The sequence below is a fragment of the Pyrus communis genome, chromosome 8 (genome assembly GCF_963583255.1).
Source record: "Pyrus communis chromosome 8, drPyrComm1.1, whole genome shotgun sequence".
NCBI lineage: Eukaryota > Viridiplantae > Streptophyta > Magnoliopsida > Rosales > Rosaceae > Pyrus > Pyrus communis.
The window spans coordinates 7553017-7574423 of NC_084810.1; the positions used below are offsets into that span (position 1 = coordinate 7553017).

Here is a 21407-nt window from a genome sequence, read left to right on the forward strand (position 1 = left end):
AGCTTTTGGGGTGTATTGGGTTAATTGGGTTGTGAGATTGCCAACACTTTGTAAACTCCCATTTGGTTGATAGTGGATTATTGGGTGAGCTCCTACTGCTCCGATGACGTACTCTAGTTACACTGACTGTGGAGGAACCTCGTTAAAATCTTTGTGTCATTTATATTTTTGTTCTTGCATTTTCATTTGATAAAATTTCCTGTGGGTTAGTTTGAGTTGGTTCCATTTAGTTTGGTGCTATCCTAGCACAACAATTGGTATCAGAGCACTGGTTGCTCTTGGGTACTGTCTAATTGCCAAAAAATGTCAGACGGGCAAGATGAGAATCCTTTTGGAAGCAGCTCCAGATTTACAAGAACTACGGTGCAAAATGCAAAGTTCGAAGTTGAAAATTTTGATGGCACAAACAACTTTGGGATGTGGCAATGTGAGGTCAAAGATGTGTTGGCTCAACAAGATCTACTTGCCGCTTTGGGAGAGAAGTCGAAAGCTATGTCGAAGCCAGAATGGGAGAAATTAAATTTGTGGGCTTGCTCTTCAATTCGGTTGTGCCTTGCAAAAACTCAGAAGTATTTTGTGATGCGGGAGACATTGGCAAGTGTGTTGTGGCAAAAATTGGAAGACAAGTATATGACGAAGAGTGCAGAGAACCGGCTACACTTGAAGAAAAAGCTCTACCGCTTCCAATACAAAGAAGGTACAAAAATGATTAGACACCTTGATGCTTTTAATAAGTTGATTGCCGACTTGTTAAATTTAGATGAGGATATTAAGGATGAAGATAAGGCCTTAATATTGTTGAATTCCTTGCCGGACTCTTATGAGCATTTTGTTACCACTATTATGCATGGTAAAGAAACTGTGAAATTTGAAGATGTGTCAAATGCCTTGATGAATTATGAAATGAGGAATAGAGATAAAAATCATGATAGTACCTCGGAAGCTTTATTTGTTAGAGGTAGATCATCGGAGAGAAGATCATCTTCTAGTAGGAAAAAAATCACAGTCTCGACCTAGAGGAAACTCTAAAGGTAGAAAACCTTTAGAAATGGATGAATGTGCCTTTTGTCGTAATAAGGGCCATTGGAAGAAAGATTGTCCTAAATTGAAGACCAAAGGTAAAGAAAGTTCTGAAGCTAATGTTGCTGAAGTTGAAACAGATTTTCCTGATTTTGCTTTAACCACTTCCTCATCATTTGATTGTGCTACTAAGTGGGTGTTGGATACGGGTTGTACTCATCATATGACTCCTCACAAGGATTGGTTTTCAAGCTTGAAAGAGTTTGATGGCGGTGTTGTGTTCATGGGAGATGACAATCCTTGCACAACAAAAGGGATTGGTACAGTTCGTTTGAAGTTGCATGATGGCATGGTTAAAGAGTTGACAGGTGTTCGGTATGTACCGAATTTGAAGAAAAATCTTATTTCTTTGGGAACTTTAGAAGCCAAGGGCTTCAGGTTTCATTCAGATGGGCAGACATTGAAGGTGACTTATGGTGCACTTGTTGTGATGAAAGCTCCTCGATGTGGCCATTTGTATTTATTGCAAGGAAGCACTGTGACAGGTGAAGCATCTGTAGTCTCAGAAAATATGGGCACATCCGATTCTGATACTACTAGATTGTGACATATGAGATTAGGCCATGCCGGTGAGAAAGCTCTACAAGGGCTTGTGAAACAAGGTCTTCTAAAAGGTGCCACGACTTGTAAGCTTGATTTCTGTGAGCATTGTGTCTTGGGGAAGCAAACTAGAGTGAAGTTTGGTACTGCTGTACATCAGACGAAGGGCATTCTTGATTATGTGCATTCGGATGTTTGGGGTCCTACAAAGACTCCCTCTTTGAGTGGTAGACATTGGTTCGTGACCTTTGTTGATGATTATTCAAGAAGGTCTTGGGTCTACACTATGAAGCACAAGAGTGAGGTGTTGAGCATTTTCTTGGGTTGGAAGAAAATGGTTGAGAACCAGACTGGAAGAAAGATTAAGATTTTGAGATCGGATAATGGTGGTGAATACACATCCGACCCTTTCTTTAAAGTTTGCAAAGAGGAAAGGGATTGTGAGACATTTTAGTGTCCAGGGAACTCCACAACAAAATGGAGTTGCAGAAAGATTGAATCGAACCTTGCTTGAGAAGGTTAGATGCATGTTGTCTCAGTCGGGTTTGAGCAAGTCGTTTTGGGCAGAGGCAGTTACTTATGCATGTCACATCATCAACCGATTACCCTCAGCTGCTGTTCAGGGTAAGACGCCAATGGAGGTATGGACTGGAAAACCTTCTAATGATTATGATTATATTCGTATTTTTGGTTCACCTGCTTATTTTCATGTAACTGAAAATAAACTTGATCCTAGAGCCAAAAAGGCTATCTTTCTTGGTTTTAGTAGTGGTGTCAAAGGTTACAGGTTATGGTGCCCGGAGATGAAGAAACTTGTAATCAGCAAAGATGTGACATTTGATGAAGAAAATATGTTCAGAGACTCTGAAAAGAATGTGAAATATGTCCAACAGGTGGAGCTTGAGAAAGTTGCCTCTAGTACTTCAAATCCTATTTCCGCTAATGTCGAAGCCACTACAAGTGAAGAAGTGGGAGACCATGAGGATGTTGAAGAAGTTGAACTTGAAGATTCTATTCAAGTTGAAGAGCAAGTTTCACCTCAAGAGTCTATTGCCAAGAACAGAGGAAAAAGACAAATTACCAAGCCAGCTCGGTATAGTGACTATGTTGCTTTTGCTCTTCCTATTATCACTGATGAGATTCCATCCAATTTTGAGGAAGCCATTGAGAGTGAGGAAAATGAGAAGTGGTGCAATGCCATGGGTGATGAGATGAATTCTCTCTTGAAGAACAAGACTTGTGAGTTAGCTAAATTGCCTAAGGGTAAGAAAGCTATTGGTTGTAAATGGGTGTATGCCAAGAAAGAAAATGCTGATGAGAAAAGCAATGTAAGATTCAAAGCAAGATTAGTTGCTAAAGGGTATGCACAAAAGGAAGGCATTGACTACAATGAAATTTTTTCTCCAGTTGTGAAGCATTCCTCAATTTGAATTATGTTAGCTCTTGTTGCACAATATGATCTTGAGCTTGTGCAACTCGATGTGAAGACAACTTTCCTACATGGTGATTTGAATGAAGAGATCTATATGTGTCAACCGGATGGGTATAAAGTGAAAGGGACAAAGAATTTGTTTTGCAAGTTGAAGAAATCACTTTATGGCTTGAAACAATCTCCAAGACAATGGTATTTGAGGTTTGATAAATTTATGAGAGGCCAAAATTATTCTAGAATTCAATATGATCATTGTGTGTACTTCAAGAAGTTGCAAGATGGGTCTTTCATTTATTTGTTGATATATGTTGATGATATGTTGATTGCCTCAAATAATGTCGAAGAGATTGATAAATTGAAGAATCAAAAGAAGAATGAGTTCGAGATGAAGGATCTTGGTGAAGCAAAGAAGATCCTTGGCATGGAGATCACTAGAGACAGAGAGAAGGGTCTGGTTTGTTTGAATCAAAGACAATACCTTGAGAAGTTGATTCGGAAGTTTGGAGTTCATGATTCAACTAAACCGGTTAGTACCCCTTTGGCTCCTCATTTTAAATTGAGTTCTCTACAATGTCCTGAAGCTGATAAGGAGAAGCTGCAAATGAAAAATATACCATATGCAAATTTGGTTGGTAGTTTGATGTATGCAATGGTATTCTCTAGACCAAATATTGCTCATGCAGTTGGCATGGTGAGTCGATATATGCATAATCCTGGTAAAGAGCACTGGCAAGCAGCTAAGTGGATATTGAGGTATCTCCATGGTACTCAAGATGTTGGTTTATGCTTTGAGAGGGATGACTCTGGTATTAGTCATTTTGCTGTTGGTTATGTTGATTCAGATTATGCAGGTGATCTGGATGGAAGGAAGTCTACTACAGGCTATGTGTTTACTATGGCTAAAGGGCCAGTTTGTTGGAGGTCCATTTTGCAGTCGTCTGTTGCCTTGTCTACTACAGAGGCTGAATATATGGCAGTTGCTGAAGCTATAAAGGAGGCCATTTGGATACATGGACTGATTAGAGATTTGGGGGTTGATCATAAGCAGGTGAAGGTGCATTGTGATAGTCAGAGTGCCATTTATTTGGCTAAGTATCAGGTTCATCATGCGAGGACCAAGCACATAGATGTGCGTTATCACTTTGTTCGTGAAGTAGTTGGTGAAGAAGAGATCATTCTCCAGAAGATTCCAACTAAAGACAACCCCGCTGATATGTTGACTAAGGTTGTTGGTGTAGCCAAGTTTATTCATTGCTTGAACTTGGCTCACATTTTGCCTATATAAAGAAGGCAATGAGTAGTAGGACTTTTTGGAGCAATTGGCTCGGCATGAGTTGTTCTCTTGCTAGTGTTTAGGAGTGATGTTGTGTATCAATTGTGTTGGTTGGCTTGTCATGGCGTTTTTCGGAATTTGGCCAAGGTGGAGATTGTTGGATAGTGGCCAACTTGCAAATGCTTTCGGCTAGACAAAAATCCAAACAACTTTTGGCTATAAAAATTATAAAGAAAGAAGGTGGACAACACCTTTCCTTGTTTTGGGGAGGAAAAAAGGGAAAAGATTTTTTGTTCCCTTCAACACCCGTGAGTGTTGGTTTAAGAAAGAAAGGGGTTTTTTTGCCTTTGGAGCTGAATATAGAGAAGAATAAAAAAGCTCAATGCTCTGCTGAAAAAAGAAAAGGAGCTGCAAAGAGAGAGAAGAGAAGCTGCTGCTTCATTCGGTTAGTAATCATCTACCAAAGTAGTTGTTGTTGTAATAGCTTTGAGCTATATGTATAGAGAAAAAATTATTCATTATATTTCTCCCTCTATTTGTTTCTTTGGTGTGTGAGAGCTTTTGGGGTGTATTGGGTTAATTGGGTTGTGAGATTGCCAACACTTTGTAAACTCCCATTTGGTTGATAGTGGATTATTGGGTGAGCTCTTACTGCTCCGAGGACGTACTCCAGTTACACTGACTGTGGAGGAACCTCGTTAAAATCTTTGTGTCATTTATATTTTTGTTCTTGCATTTTCATTTGATAAAATTTCATGTGGGTTAGTTTGAGTTGGTTCCATTTAGTTTGGTGCTATCCTAGCACAACAGGCTCTTCATTGCGATGCGGGATACGACAGGACTGGAGTGGAGATTCACCTAAATGGCAGGACCAACATGTATTTGTTAGACTCAAGGGTTACATGCTTTTAAATCAGTGGCGGGCTGGTGATAAAGGTAATTCATGCCTGCAAATCTCTCCCTCTCGCTTTTTCTGTTTCTTGTCAGTTTCATTGAGCTAGACTGGTGTATATCTTTTATCGTTTCAGTGATATTTCATCGAATTGTTTCGAAAGGAAAGCTTCAATCGGAACAATAAAGGCTTCATCTGATCTACCAGCTCTAGTTTAAGGTACTGATGCTGCGATATGACTTTTCGATTGAATAAATATTTGAAATGTGGAACACAAAACTGGATCGTGAAAGCAACATTTTTCGTTGCCCTACTTGTTACATAAAATCTTGTACGATGAACATGCTACAAAGTATTTAAAGCTTAAGATCTGGGACTAGCTCTGTAGCCTATGAAGGATATTAGAACTAATTAAAATGTTTTACTGCTTGCTCTTTTATAAATTCATACCGCATTCCTGGAAGCATGAAGAATCCAGGAAAAGATTCATGCCGGACTAAGGCACAAAGAATTCTTGGAATTATATTATATGATTAAGAGTTAATATTCTCCACCATACCATAAATCAAGCTTTATCATCCATAATTTATTCCAGATTTATTGGCTAACTAGCAACATGTGATATATTTTCTTCTAATAGGAACAATCTGCGCCGGATAAGAAACAAGTCTGAAGAAAGAACAGGAAATACCTTTTCTTTTCGATCGAGTACTTCATTTGCCATTTAATATTACGGTGTATTTATCTTTATTTATAAGTGAGGAATCTTAAATTTTAATATCGGAAATAACGAGTTTGCAACTAATTTATTTCTCCACCCCTTATTGTGTAAATACATCGTCAAATAAAAAAAAAGTTATTTCACCATCTTCAATCTTGATTCTATTTTGGAGATATTGTACTCATGTTCGAAAACAACTATACAGAGTGGCAAATTAGTACCAAAATTTTCTTCTAGTCAACTTGTGATCATAGACTGGAGAATAAGTAGATAAAAATTTAATATTTATTCTTAATCTTTGACGTCAAATTCAAAGAGTAAGTGATCATAAGAATGGGACTACAAGAAATACATGACCACTCACCAAGCTACCAAAAGAACAGAATCCAAAACTAAAGCCCTTCCTCCCCTCTAAAATATCACATGGTATGCAAATTTCTATTATAAATACTAATATATGCTCACACACAAAGTGTGTATAAAAGTTTTAATTTTGTTTTTTATTGGAGTAGAGAGGAAGAGAGTGAGACAGAGTGGCGATAGTGAGGAGAGCGGTTTCTTTTTTATTTTTTATTTTTTTATATATTTAAATTAGAGATGTTAAAATCACCTGTATATGAGGCTTAAAGAAAAAACAGTAAAGTTTTATTTTGGAAAATTACGTTACTAGCTTTAACTTTTTTATCGTGATATAAAATTAAATAGTATTTTTACTCTTTTTTTATTGACAACGAGGATATTATTAATATGTAGTTTAGATAACTTTTTTTTTTCTGACGAAAGAAAAGGGTATTATAGCTTTTTATGCTTTCAACATACACTTACACGCAATTTTTTCATTTTTTTATATTTTCTGATTCTTTCGGAATCTGATTATAAATGAATTTGAATTTGGATTAAGCCTCATCCAATTTAAAACGATCAGTTTACAAGTCTACTAGATCAAGGCAAAACTTCAACAATTAAGACTCGAAAACATCCAACCAGTTACTTTCATTAAAATTGTGTTGTAATTTGTAACTAGCATATGGGCACACACAAAGTGTGTGAGAAATTTTTTTATTTTTTGTTTTTGAAATAGAAGGGGAGAGGAAGAGGGTGATAGAGAATGTGGGAGTGGGAAGTTTTTTTTATTTTTTTATTTTTTTAATTAGAGATATGTTAGGATTACATGTATGTAAGGTTTTAAAAATAAAAAAAGAAACCAAAATTTGGTTGTCTGAAATTACATTTCTACCCCATATTTCTTATTCTTGTTCTGTTTTCATTAGAGGGTTAAACTGATACTTTCATAAGATTTTGATGAGTTTTTTATTAATTAGTAGAGATGAGGAAACTGATACAGGGATTACAAAAAAGAGTTGAATCTTAAATCTAGTATAAATATGGCTGACCAGAATCTTGATCAGCAACTTTGCAGAATGAGTTCTCAAGGTTTTGCTTTCATACTTCTTAACTTTCTCAACAGCCTTCTCTGTTTTAGATGTAGCTCTTACAGAAAGAAACAGAAAACATAGGAAAACATGTTGAGAAAAATCTCACATTGATGAGAATGTTGAGAATTGTGAAGTTTCTGAGGTTGGCCTACTCCTCATATAATCAATTGAAGTTATAGTGGAATCCCAACTTCTTTATGATATCAAAGTAGGTTGTCCTTGTGTGATGACGTCAAATGGTCACACTCGCTTTACGTCACCTTGTTATGTTATTCACGTATAAGGCTTGAAAATTAATTCAACAAATGTGACGGAGCTTGCTGAGATGAAACCAGAAAAAGGCAAATCACAAAAACATTTACCGAGTCAATTAAACGGACACCTCAGAGATCGCAGAACGAGTTCATAAGGAAGAACACCCTCCCTCAATCTCTTCCCATGCTTTGAAACCTATTGTTGCACCTTTGACATGATCAGTCACAGAGCCATATCTCAGCTGACCTCCAAAAACATAGAAAAGTTTTAAAACAGATACTTTTCAGCCAAAAAGCATGGTGGAGAAGTAACCAGGCTAGCTCGCACGTCAAAAATACTTCATATTGGGAGTAGCAAATATACCATCTTTTGAAGAACTTGGGAGGAGGCAACAATCATAAGTTGACTATCAAATTGGTGATCATGCAGTATGCCACTCAACACCGTCCCTCACAAAACCATTGGAGGCATCTGATCCAACTAAGGAGCAATCCCCCGTTGAGGATAGAACAAAATATTCAATGTCGAACAAGCCTTATATATCTTTAATATTTAAAGTCGAAAATCTTATATTTTGCGTTTGTTATCTCTCTCTCTTCTTTATATTTCGTCTATCTTTTTGTTGTTCTACTATATAGTTGTACACACACAAAAAGGTCAAATTTAGTCATTTCTGGTCTATGTAGTTTAATTCATGTTTCACTTTAGTCGTTTTAATTTCAGTTGTGCTAATTTTGGCCATAAGTTTTTCGTCTATTTATGTATGATCTTTTGTTCAATTGATGATGTGCCATATGATATGGCAATTCGTTATACTATGATGTACAAGCCATACTAGCAGATTTTGGACCAAAACTGTGAAATTGATTGCTGTTTAGGGACACAAAGCATCGATGTATGAGAAGCCGAATCTCCATGATGAGTACGTGTGTCTTGTATGTTAGCCTATAAATGGGTCCTAGAGTCACCATCTTCAAATTAGGGAAGAACAAGATGGTCAACAGACTAAAAACATAAACATAAATTGAGATGATTTTAAAAATGTACAAATTGAGAAAATTAAAACTTCGCAGCTCGTTTTGAATCATATTATAAGTTTGAAAGGTGTAAAATGTATGGATTGTTTGATAACCATTTCGTTTTCAAAAATGTAACTTTTAGTTTTCATGTTTTTGAATAGTAGTTATGGGTGACAACCGAAAACAAAAAACGATATTGTTATTACATTTTTACACCCACAGGGCCACAACAAGTGAATTTCACTCGGTGCTTAAAACTGCCACTTCCCTCGTATACGCAAATAAAAAAAAACCGAAGAGATCACGCACTTAACATTTCGCCAACCAACAAAATTGTGCCACAAGAAATCTCTTCTTCTCTTCACATCCACCTTCTTCTTCGTCGATCACTCCTGCAACTTCTTTCATATAATGCAAGAAGCTCCGCCAACTTAGTAGTTAACAACATGGACAAGTTCTCACAGTTACCCGAACCTCTCCTTCTGATCATCATCGCCAACTTGCCCTTCAAAGAAGCCGCAAGAAACTCCATTCTCTCCAAGCTATGGCGTCGCCTTGGGCGTTCGACCCAAATCGTCGAGTTCAACGAGCGTTTCTTTGTGAAAACTGACGCAGCACCGGCGGACAGAGCGATTCAGAGACTAACTTTCATTGATTTTGTGCGCCATTGGATTGACAACAGCCCAAAAACGCCTGTGGGTACGGTTGCTCTCACATTTTCTGAACCTGAAAATTTCCAACAATTCGTGCTGGATTGCATCCAATTTTGTGTGAAGCATGTTGTCAAACAGTTGGCCCTCGATTTTTCTGACCCCGCATGGGATGAACTCGGGTATGATTACCACGAGTCCTATTTTGATTTGCCTTTGGATGTGTATAATCACCGAGTTCTTGAGTCCCTAGCTCTGTTTTCTTGCAATTTTGATGCGGATTTGGTTGGGAATTTTCATCTGCTGAAGCACATTTCATTGGGTTGGATTGCTCTGCCAGTTTCCCTTCAAGAAACTCTGTTAGCACAATGTAGGTTGGTTGAGAGTCTGAGTCTGAAGAAATGTTGGGGGATGAACTCCCTTGACGTTCGTGGAAATGACTTAAAGCTAAAAACTTTGGTGGTTGATAGGTGCAGCATTCATTACCCGCATTCCTTTTATCTTGAAGCACCAAAGTTGAATTATTTGAAGTTTGTTGGTGGGGATGTGCCGGCATTGACTACAGGCGAGCGTAGCGAATTCAATTTCTTTGAAGAGTTGGACCTCGACTTGAGCCCTGTGATAGATTTTCATGGCTCTGCTAGTCCCAATTCTATTCTAGATATACTTCCTCGTAGCCTTGTGATAGATTTTCATAGCGTTGCTAGTCCCAATTCCATTCTCGATATACTTCCCCCTTCAAGGAAGTTGACAGTCTGCTCTTACACTCTTCGGGTACACATTTCTCTCTTCAACGTTTCATTGTTTGCACTAGTAATGTGGTTGGATTGGATATTGTTGAACTTCAGAGGCACTGACAAAACTTACGGATTCATAAGATTATAGGGCTACATGCATGATCACAGGATTAAGGAATATAGTTGGATTTGTGTCCGAGAATTTGAGCAAAACAACCTTTTTATAGATGACAAATGAGGTGATCTGCGAAGTAAGAATGTCTCGAGGATAACCCCATTCCTTTCTTAAACCATGACTCAGAACATCTCCTAAAAGCCCCAAATTTAAATTTAGTAAAACAGGACTGAGAACTTAGCTCCAACCAGTACTCAAACTCTACTGAAATCAGCTGGGATTTACTTAAGCGTTTCCCAAATCAAGTTTGGTGCTTCTATGTAAGATTGTTATCAGCCTACTTCGCTGTAAATATTAACCACATTTAAAGGATTCCCTATTAACTGAGTTGGAAACTATACAATACCCTCTTATATGAACCGTCACGTTAGTTGGTGCGTTCTACCTCTTTCAAACCTTGTTATTTAAGATTTATGTGTTATTTGTTTGCAGGTTATAATCAATCATACGGAACAGGAACCAATTATTCCGAGTCCTCGTTTGACAGTGACAGATTTGACACTGAAAACGACAATGCATCACCATGAACAACTCGGCATCAAGTTTTTCTTGAATTGTTGTCCTCATCTGGAGACTCTTACAATCAAACGATGCCCTGAGGAAATTTATGAGGTACTCATAGTTAACTATGCTGTATCATATTTATGGGATTTGATATTTGATTAATTAATGTTAATATTGTTTTTGTGATCTCTCTTGGTACGTTATGGCATATGATATCTAATTAATTAATGTTTAATACTCATTTTGCGATATCTCTTGGTCAGTATTACGTTACTCCTGTACTGAAGCCTCAAGAGATGTGGAAGGGAACTGTAGAAGTTTACGAGTGCATAACCCGAACACTGAGAATGGTTGAAGTAAAAGATTATATGGGGTCACAACATGAACTTGACCTGCTCAGCTATCTTCTCACACATGGCCGGATCGTGGAACAGCTTACTGTCGTTACATCAAGTGATGAGGAAGTTAATGGTGGAAACCCCGAAGAATTCAGACTCAAGGCTCGAGAGTTCTTGCATCAAGTCGAAGCAGCCTCACCAAAACTGGAAATAACAGTTCTGTAAGTAAGTAACCGATTAAATCTGCTGCATGTGTTTGCTTCCGGCAAAACAATTGGCTTTCATGTGCATACAGTTGAAGATGGAATGTTCATTCTGAGTCGAGTCTAGCTGAAAGACTTTAAGCATCCGATGATATACTTTTAGTTTCATGTGCAGTTCAAAATTAGAATCATGGAAGTTGTCTAATTCAGAGACGAGTATAAGTCTGTAAGATGTGCAGTTGCTCTTTTGATTCAGAAGGAATGATACATACATGTGAATAGTTCTCTTCGTTAGTGTAATCGTAGATTAGATCTAGTACTGATTTGAGTCCTAGATAAAAGGAGGAGACAAATAATTGCTTGAGTGTCTGAGTTCAAAGTTTGATTTCATATATTGAATTTGAAGCATACATTGATCAGTCAACATTTATATACCTTAAAACAACTCAATTCAGAAAGTAATTACGAAACCTAGCTTTAGTCATTGAGAACTTAACCCAACCCTGCAAAACCTACTTTCAACAACGAAGTCCTAGAAGTAGATGACTATGTAGTACCTTGGTCTAATTTGGTTTAGCGGACGGATGTGCTTAAAGTAGGTCAAAAGCTCGATTCAATCCAATGTTTCATGCATCAAAACTATGATTGGCTTGTTAGAATGAACTTCCATGTTTTTTACTCTTGCACCCAAGTTGCTTATATGGTTGTACCTAAGTTTGCATGCTCGTTTCAATATGTAAGAACAATTTAGAAATTCTCTTGTTAAAAAGAACTTCAGTTAAAAAAACTTTAATTATTCCAATAACTTGACCTTGCTTAAAATAGGTCAAAAATTTGCTTTAAAAAAACTTTGTTCACCTTTATAGCCTTTGCAATTGCATAAGCCCTGGACTACAAAAATATAATTATAAGGGGTTTTTGAACTTTAATCCTTCAAGAAGATTAAAATTTAATAAAAACCTCGTGTTAGATTGGATATCAATTTTAGTACCTTAATGTGTACTTAATTCAAATTTATATTATATTTTTATTTTCATATTTAATAGATATCTTATTTAATGTCATTACATTAAATTTTAAATTTATTATTGTACACATTTTAATTCGTCAATTTTATTTACTTCCTCTAATTAATGTACCGAAGTGTCCGTACCTAAATTTATTGTAGTAAATTAGTGGCACATAATAAAATATGCAAAAATATAAGTGTACCGAAAATTCCGTACCCAACTATATGATACTAAACTAGTATACCAAAATGTCAATACCTAAATATATTATACTAAACTAGTGTACCTAAATATTCGCACCTAAACATATTATACTAACCCGGTGTACCGAAATATTTGTACCTAAATATATTGTAATGAATTAGCGGCACTTAAGAAAACATGCAAAAACATAATGTAACGAAAAATCTCTACGAAAATATTTTCTTATATAAGATACTCAGCATAATGAGAATTAAAATTTATAATATTTTCATAAAATTTAATTTATGAACACCATAAAATTATAAATAAAAAAGAGAGTGAATACATATGCCCACATTTAATAGAGTCTAGGGACTAAAATCAATTTTTAATCTTGTATAATCCATCAAGCAAAGTTTATTCAACCAATGGGGCTTTAATGCAAAATATTGATGCGGAGAGAGAGTCATGAGTTGGGCATCTGTCAAGCCTCGGAATTGACAAGACCCCCCAAGTATGGATCCTCTTCGGATTTATTGGTCCTAATCCATAAAGTCACATCATTCGGGTCATTAAAATTTGATCCAACAGTTACAAATAAGTGCCTATTTTAAAAGTTATAATAATTTTAACCGTTTGATCACATTTCAATGATTTGGATGATGTGACTTGATGAATTAGTTATTGTCCTTCGTTATTAGTTATTGTCCAAAACGTTCTTGTCACCTTTTGAAAACCAAATTATCAGCTACCGTGATGGTCAAGGCAATGTCTTAGATTCTGGTTTTTTTCTTTGGCAGAATGGCAATTCAATTTTTTTATTTTTTTTTGGTGGTGAAATAAAGTTTTTTTTTTCTTTCTTAGAAATAGATTGGAAATGTAGATTTCGGATGATCAAACATTGGAAAGAGACATCAGACCGAGATTTGGTTAGTACAACTCTGCCATTCAAAGCCATAAATTTTCATCGAAGTGTTCTAGAATCTAAACCCTCAAAGTCAATTTCAAGCTTTAATAAAGCATATAAAATTCGAAAATAGATAAATTATGATAAGCGTCCATATCTTTTATTTAGTAATAGGCCCACTCACAATAGAATATGTGGCTTATCCTAAACATGATATATTTCCTTCAAATTTATGGCCAATTTAAAATACAATGGATTTACATTTATATTTATTTTATCCAAGATTCCCTTTAAACTAAAAGCTCCCAACTTTTTACTGCATATTCAATATTAAAAATTATTGTAAAACTAACTATTTGGGAGAAGGTAAAGGGAGGGCCGGCAAGAGAAGAGAGAAAAGAGAGAGACTTGAGGAATTCTATATGTAAATTCCCATGCGGTCTAGTTCTTTTATTTATACGATGTGTTTTACTTGCTCTACAAGTAGTACATGTTGTACAAGAAAATGATCTTCTAGTTCCTATAGGATTCTACTTCTAATTTACACAATCACACTAGTTTTGAAACACTATTTACAACACTCCCCTTGACTGTGTAGAACTTAAAAAGTAGTCGAATCAGGTTTTTCTGATTAGGAGATCATGGTTGTTATCGTCAGTTCTCCTTTGCCACAGGAGAAGGGCTGCATATAATTAAGGAGATAGTCTTACTAAAAATTGGCTACAGTAAGCTCAGTTGGACAACCCATAGTTTAAGAAGAAACATGTGAGTTAATGCAATGTCGATACTTGACATCTCCAAGATGCATCAAGTAGTAGAAAACAAGCACAAAGATATGACTAGCCCCATGTGGTGTCTCATCAAAATCTATCAAGTTAGCAAAAACTCATCGGAAAAAATGCTCGTGATCGTAGAGATAAAAAATATATATTAAGGTCAAATGAGTATACTTCAGGATGCTCCCCCTGATTTTGACAAAATTCCCCCCTAAGAACTACAAGTGTTGTTAATAAGATAGTTATGTGTACCAATTCCTAAGCTTCTTGAAGGTTGACTTAGGCGGTGACTTTATGAAGAGGTCGGCAAGGTTGTCTTGGGATCAGATCTGCTTAACTTCAATCTTCTGATCTTTGCTGATCAGGGAAGAAAATCTTTGGCGGTGGAATACCCTTGGTGTTAACTTTTTGGATTGTCAGGTCGATATAAGCGGCATATATAGTCTTCATAGATCATTGTTAATTAAGCATGTATTATTGCATAAATTAGATATTTTTTATTGTTATTATATATTAAGCAATGAATTTATAACATTAATGTTTTTTTTCTTTTCTTTTCCTAGTTTGTAAAACCATTAATTATTTCTTATAATTTCTGTACATCAAACATTTAATTAAATGTGGAGTATTTGGGCATCCAAAAAATATATAATGCATAATGTCTATAATTAATGAATTTGTTTATATGGAATTTGGTCAATGAATTTTATTCGAGTAAAAAACTTATGTCAGGTTTTATGTGGAAAAAATTGGCTAAAGTCTTATTTTCAGTATATATACTTGTTTTTTTTTTTTTTGAGTTTGCTGTATTTTAGACCTCTCGCTGTTAACATTGGAAGGTTACAGCTGCAATGGCCATTGCTCTAGCAAATGAAAAGAATAAGTTCCCAGCTGGTAGGATTTTGGGCTCGTCAATATGCTTTCATAATGTTGTTCAAGTCACCACCGTTAATAATCAAAATCAAAAGGAAAAGACAATCGACTCGTTCAAAAAATTGAATAGACTAGGTTGGAGATGAAGTAATCTCTTTATTCATTGATCTCGCTCTATCAATTACATTATACATGTAAACTTCATATTGTGCAAGAAGCCACAGAAAACCGTAAAACTTGTAAGCCAAAAAATACATAAGCCTGGTAAATCATCGATTCGATAACAAACAGGAAATGACAGCCTCACATGTACGATAGCAGATATAAACGGAAATGAACCTTCAAAGAATCAACGGGGTTATCGTATGATTTTTACTTTGAAATTTGTCTTAACTCTGGCAATTGTTCATCGTGCATTGTTGAAGGTTATGGTGATTTTGACCTTGGTTCATCACCTCTCTCTGCACGTGCATAGGTGTTGGTGTTGATAAGGTGAATAACGGCCATCCTATCTTTGAGTAATAGCTCTCCTCTGGCCTTGTAAAGAAGAATCACCAAAATGTGGGCCAATTTGAGCTGCACTCACTGAGCCTAATGCTCTTTGCTCCCCAAGCTGCCCAACATTAGGGTCAAGAGTAACCCAACTCGTAGTTTTGACTGTTTCTTTCGTCTTCCTCCTTATCCTCCTCCAACTCCTTCGAACCCTATACGATATTGAGGCGGTGAATACAAATAATTGATGAGTTCTTATGTACCAAACAAATAAAAAATTATATAGGTTTAATGCATATGAAGGATTACTTGAGCAGCCTGGCCTCTCTACAAAACAAACTCAAATCTACTCGTTAGTGAAGATATATATAGAACAAAAATATAGCAAATAACAAGGAAAATGAAACGAAGCCCTAAAATCCAAGATCAATAATCATTGGTGTGGGAAAATTGAATATCAAATCAAGGATAATTGATTGATTATATATACCTCTGGTAAATCAGCGATTCGATAATAATGTCGGATCATTCTCCAGTCTTTAGCATCATCTTCCTCTTCACCTTGACCTTCAGACAAACCCTCGGAAAACAAAACCATTCCTGGTCTATTTAACCCAAAACCTAGTGAGAAATAATATGAGAGAGAGAGAGAGAGAGAGAGAGAGAGAGAGGGGGGGGGGGTGGTTGGCAGACTCGGGCACATAGTAACTGATAAGTGTTTAGCTCGGTTTTATACAAAGAAATTGGACGGTGGTTTCATAAAACTAATGGCTACAATACCTCGTTCTGTACGCTATTAGGGTTTGGTGGGTCATTCTTATCGCATCACATCCTGCCTCAGCATTCGTCAGCTTCCATTTGGGGCAAACGTGTTATAATTGTTGTTTGAGAAAACACAGGAATTTGTGTTATTTCACAAGGTGATTCGCTACCCATCTGTTATGGATGGGGCAAGCTATATTAATTTGAGAGCTTAATGAAAGACGAAAATGAATTTCTCACCTATCTTGACTTATTCTTTGCATAACCAATCAATCTTGCGTAACGGTGCATATATCTTTTCATAATTTGAACCATTCACTTCAGCTTCCATAACTGAAACATAACCAGTAGGATAGCACCAACAACTTTTATAACCGTTGTGATCGCGAATAAGAAATCTAATATGAACTATTATTCCTCAAAGAGGCATATGGATCCATCAAACTTCGGAGATTGACTGCAATACATGTATTTAAAAAAATCGTTATCCAACGACCAGATATAATTTTTATGAATATATGTATTTAGTACAATCACCACATAACCGTTGAGATGGTAATTGTATTAAACACATGTAAGAATTATAGTCAAATCCCTATTGCAAATGAATATACAACTCTGTTAATAATAAGAGCCTAACAATGCTAACCACTTGTTAACTGTATTGCCGACTTGCACAATCATTTAACTAATCCTCTAATGACGTGTAACACGTAATTAGTGGCGGATGCATTAAGGGGCAGGGGGGGTCAGCTGACCCCCCAACTTCGGTGAACGTCCATGGATACCTTGGGTGATGACCCTTCGAACTTCGGTGAATGTCCATGGATACCTTGGGTGCTGCCCCTTTGAAGATTAGAGTTGGCTTCATACATTCCCTCCAACTGACTTCAGGCCTACCAAGACTCAGTAAATGTCCATGGATACCTTGGGTGCTATCCCTTGCATACATTAATAGATGTGCAATATGCATTTCCAAATGACTTCAGGTCTACCAAGACTTAATGAAATGGCAATATGCATGCTATTTTTGGTAAAAAAAAATTTGCACGCACCCCCTAATATTATTTCTTGAATCCGCCATTACACGTAATAATCCCAAACATGGATATCAAAGCTGAAAATTTTGGTGGTTTCCATTTAATGTTTTGCACCATTTTTTCCCCTTTTTTTGCTAATCAATATTTTATGAGGTTTCGAAATTTTAGAAGTCTACTAGCGGATACAATTAACAGTCATACTAACATTACAAAATTTCTCTTCAAGAGGAAGATACTAGCTATTTTCCTCATTTACCTTCTTTCAATTTGTCATTTTCACTCATCAAGTACCACGTAGATTTCACTAACACTCAAAATAAATTTGTAATGCCTTAAAAAACTCATAAATATTTTTCTTGTTTTACCCCTAATAAAAAATACCTTCCATCTTTTTTTTTTTTTTTTTTGGAACAAACTACATTATCTACACTAAAGGGAAGGAGGTGGGTTTAGCCTCATAATGTGTTAGCAATAATGTGGTTCAGATTCGCCTTTGGTGAAAATCGAATATAAGACTTCTTACTTACAAATGAAAATGAATACTACTAAACCGTAATACTAAGTGGCAAGAGCAAAAATCATTAGAATTCCTTCCATCTTTTTAAACCCACCGACTCTTTCTTATCCCTCGGGTGTCTGCAATTTTTAAGCACGTAACTTGTTGTCCATGATCTTTTTCTTCCTTTTTCAGTTTAGCTTAGTTTGCCCCATATATCATTCTAGGGTCAATTGCTGCATGCTTTAATGGGCATCTTGATTTTTCTTCTTTTCAGAGTTTTATTTTATTTCTTCATCAATCTAGGCTCATTTAGAGCTTAATTTTCTTATTTCTTTTATTCATTGATTTGGGCTTTATATATTATTTCTTAATTAAGAGATCTTTGCATTGAATTAGCAACTATGACAACCGTCTCTAATTTTATGATTTTATAAATTTTAAACAAGTGATTTGCCGAAAATGCCCTTAGAAGAAAGGACGTTGACCAGAGTATTGTGAGATGTCTGAAACATTCTGTTAGCATATCCTCATAGTACTCGTCATTACAAATGCGTCGACGCAAGTGGAATCGAATTTGGAGCTACGATAGAGATTTTACGGACTTACAAACTTTAAGGGTGATTTGGTAATTTCAATTAGGAGATATTTCGTGACTTGTTTTTTGAGCCACGTGGGGCCCACACCCCATTCCTCCCTCTCTTCTGTGTCTCCCATTTTCCCAGCTCTTCACTCAATTGTCACTCTCTCTTTAACTCACCCACTTTCTTGCTGACACCTCACTTCACTACTCAACTCTCTTTCTCTTCATTCATCTCTCTCAGCTCTTTCTCCTATCCCGACTCCTCTTTCTCTCTTAGCTCTCCCCTCCGTCTATAGCATCGACAAGCCGTGAGGCAAGCCACCACTCACCACGACGGCGAGCCGACACTTTCACCATGTCTTCCTCCTCTACCACTGCTTCACTCTCCCCTATCTCAAACCCTCCCGCCCTCTGTGAAAACCAATGCAGTCATGCACTGCACCACCACCACCTTGCCGTACTCTGACAAACCTCATGACCAAACAACTACCATATCGTCACCATGAACCTTGTGGAGGACCACCACCTTTGTACCCAATTTGCTCAGAGCACCCTAGTCGGAAAAATGGATCTGCACAGTGATTTTTATCACTATTCACTCGTTTCTCCGACATGGTGAATCTTGAGAACCATGAATCCTTCTTGTTTCGAAGCCTTTATGGTGTTGTTAATCTTAAAATGGTGTTTGGATGATGAATTAATGCAGGAAACAACTTGGGAAATATTTTCCAGATTTCTGGAAAGCTAGGAACCCATAACCATTTGGCCACCTTTAGATCATCTTTCATGCCAATGTTGATGATAACTCAACCCCACTTTGGTATGGACTTATTCCTCACATCTCAAACTTTAAAATGGCTTTTGAATCATCGAATTTGGTTAAGTATCAAGCTACAAATTAGCTTTGGAAGTTAGGAAGAAAATCTGCAAATTTCTGGCCTTGAAAGGAAGACGAGTATGCCAATACTCGCAGGCACGTGGGGTGTGCATGGTGCAGCTGTGATCAACGTGTGAAGCACACACACCTCCCTTGAGGTACTGTGTTGTACGGCGGTGCCGACGACTTAACTGCGGTGGTGCGTGGAGGAACTTTAGGTCCCTCCTTAGGTTTCTCGAACGTGCCAGACCCGATTTGCCCTCCGTTTTCTGAAATTCAATCGTTTTAAAATAGTTCCTTTATTAGTCGTACTTTGTACAGAAACGCGTAATTACGTTAATACGTTATATTTACGTATATTGTTTCATTTCTAGGTGAAATACATCGCAAGGATCTTCGATGCCCGCGAGGTGGGTTTGACCCGATGACATGATTTGTGAGTGGGTCTTTTCTTTGATATATATATTTGTTTAGTTTCCATACATACTTCTAATAATGAATTTTCTATACGAATGCCGTAATTAAATTATTATTTTAGGAAAAGACGAAACGATGAGAATTAGGAAATCACTTTAAATCTTACGGGATGCCTTAATTAAATTTACGACTATGAATAATGTTATGTTGACTAAAATTATCAAATCATTGTGGCATTACTATATTTATGTTATCTGTTCATCGTTTGTTGCACCGGTGTTAGTACTCATCGAGGCCAGGGCCGATCTTTCACGTGTGTGCACATCGCATCGTATGCTCATATTGGATCCATTGTAGGTACCAGTCCTGTCCTAGATTGCTATAGGCAATTAGGACTCGTATGTGCTACGCATAGTGCCAGTCTTCACGTAATTGTAGTACTGGAGCGTATATCTTTGTTACAACCAGTCATGTTCATTTCAGAATATCTCTGCATGAACTCGTGTGTCAGCATGTGTCAATGAGCACTCGATGTGATATGTTGGCTTATGTGAGATTATGTGATTACAAAAGTCATGTGTTTGTTTTCAAAATATTGTGACATATTGAATTCTTGAGATGTTGCAGGCTGCGGTAAGTATCTTCTTACTATACGTAGTATGTATATTTTGAAAACTATACTTGTTTTACGGTGAGAGGTTATTATGTTTTCGAAAAGGTTTTTACAAAGCTTTATTTTTAGGCTCACTCACCCTTATTTTTAGCCCTTCTAGGTTTTAGTGGCTGAGCTTTTATGTCGACAAGAATTCTTAGCAAATCTCGGTATAGGTGCTACCTTTGATGGTATAATTCTTATCCTACCCTACTATACTTTACTTGTGTTCTGACATTATGTGTGAAATGGGTTCATTCATTCTCACAAGCGCACTCTTATATTTAGGCACTTTTAAGTTTAAATTTATTCACATTTTCCACATCATTATACTTTATGGCTTCGTCATCCTTTTGGTGTCAGCCAGCACAGCTCGATTTAGAGTCCAGGTAGACATTTCGGGTCAGGGTGTGTCAGTTTGGTATCAAAGCATAAGTTTGGGTAGTATTACATTCATCACGAATCTTGCCACCTCGTCGAGCACGAAAAATGTGTTAACTTTTTCTAAGTTTTGAGAGACTTAGGCGACTTATCGACGTTCTAGATGTTCGCAACCATCTCTAGACTTTAAACAAAGAATCTCGCTGCCAAGGAAAAATCCCGAATTGAGACAAGTTGACATATCGATAATTGTATGCCACCAGAGATTTACCGATCAATTCCACTACCATCTAGTCATTTCTACCAACCCTTCTAAGTTAGGAACCAAGTATAGCTTTGATTCCTTGGCAGTATCCGTTAGTATATCATCTATCAGAATTCCTATGAAGTTTACCTTCGTCGAGATTTCATAAATGTCTTGAGCGACAATGTGGTGCTACAGTGGAAGCACTTGACGGAAGAACATTTGGGGGACAATCACTTTTGGACCCCGATAGCACTAATCTTTTCAAACGCATTAGTGATCATTCCGAATCTTCAAGAGAAAGATCTACTTCCGTTTAAGTTCGTTCTAAAGTAGATTATTAGCAACTTCCTTTTTCTGGCCTTAGGATATTCCAACCAATACTAGCTTCCAAAATTTCTTTTGGTGCTGTACTCATCATTTCGATGAGCATACACACAAGTGTACAAGTTGTTATAC

At 36.7% G+C, this 21407-nt stretch overlaps 1 protein-coding gene across 1 annotated transcript; it reads left to right on the top strand.

The window, feature by feature from the left end:
• The first annotated feature begins 9094 nt into the window (after nt 1-9094).
• On the top strand, nt 9095-11277 carry LOC137742875 (putative F-box/LRR-repeat protein At1g56400). Its single transcript, XM_068482820.1, has 3 exons — nt 9095-10072; nt 10643-10822; nt 10978-11277. The coding sequence occupies exons 1-3, from the start codon at nt 9095-9097 to the stop codon at nt 11275-11277; spliced, it is 1458 nt and encodes a 485-aa protein (XP_068338921.1).
• The last annotated feature ends 10130 nt before the right edge of the window (nt 11278-21407 follow it).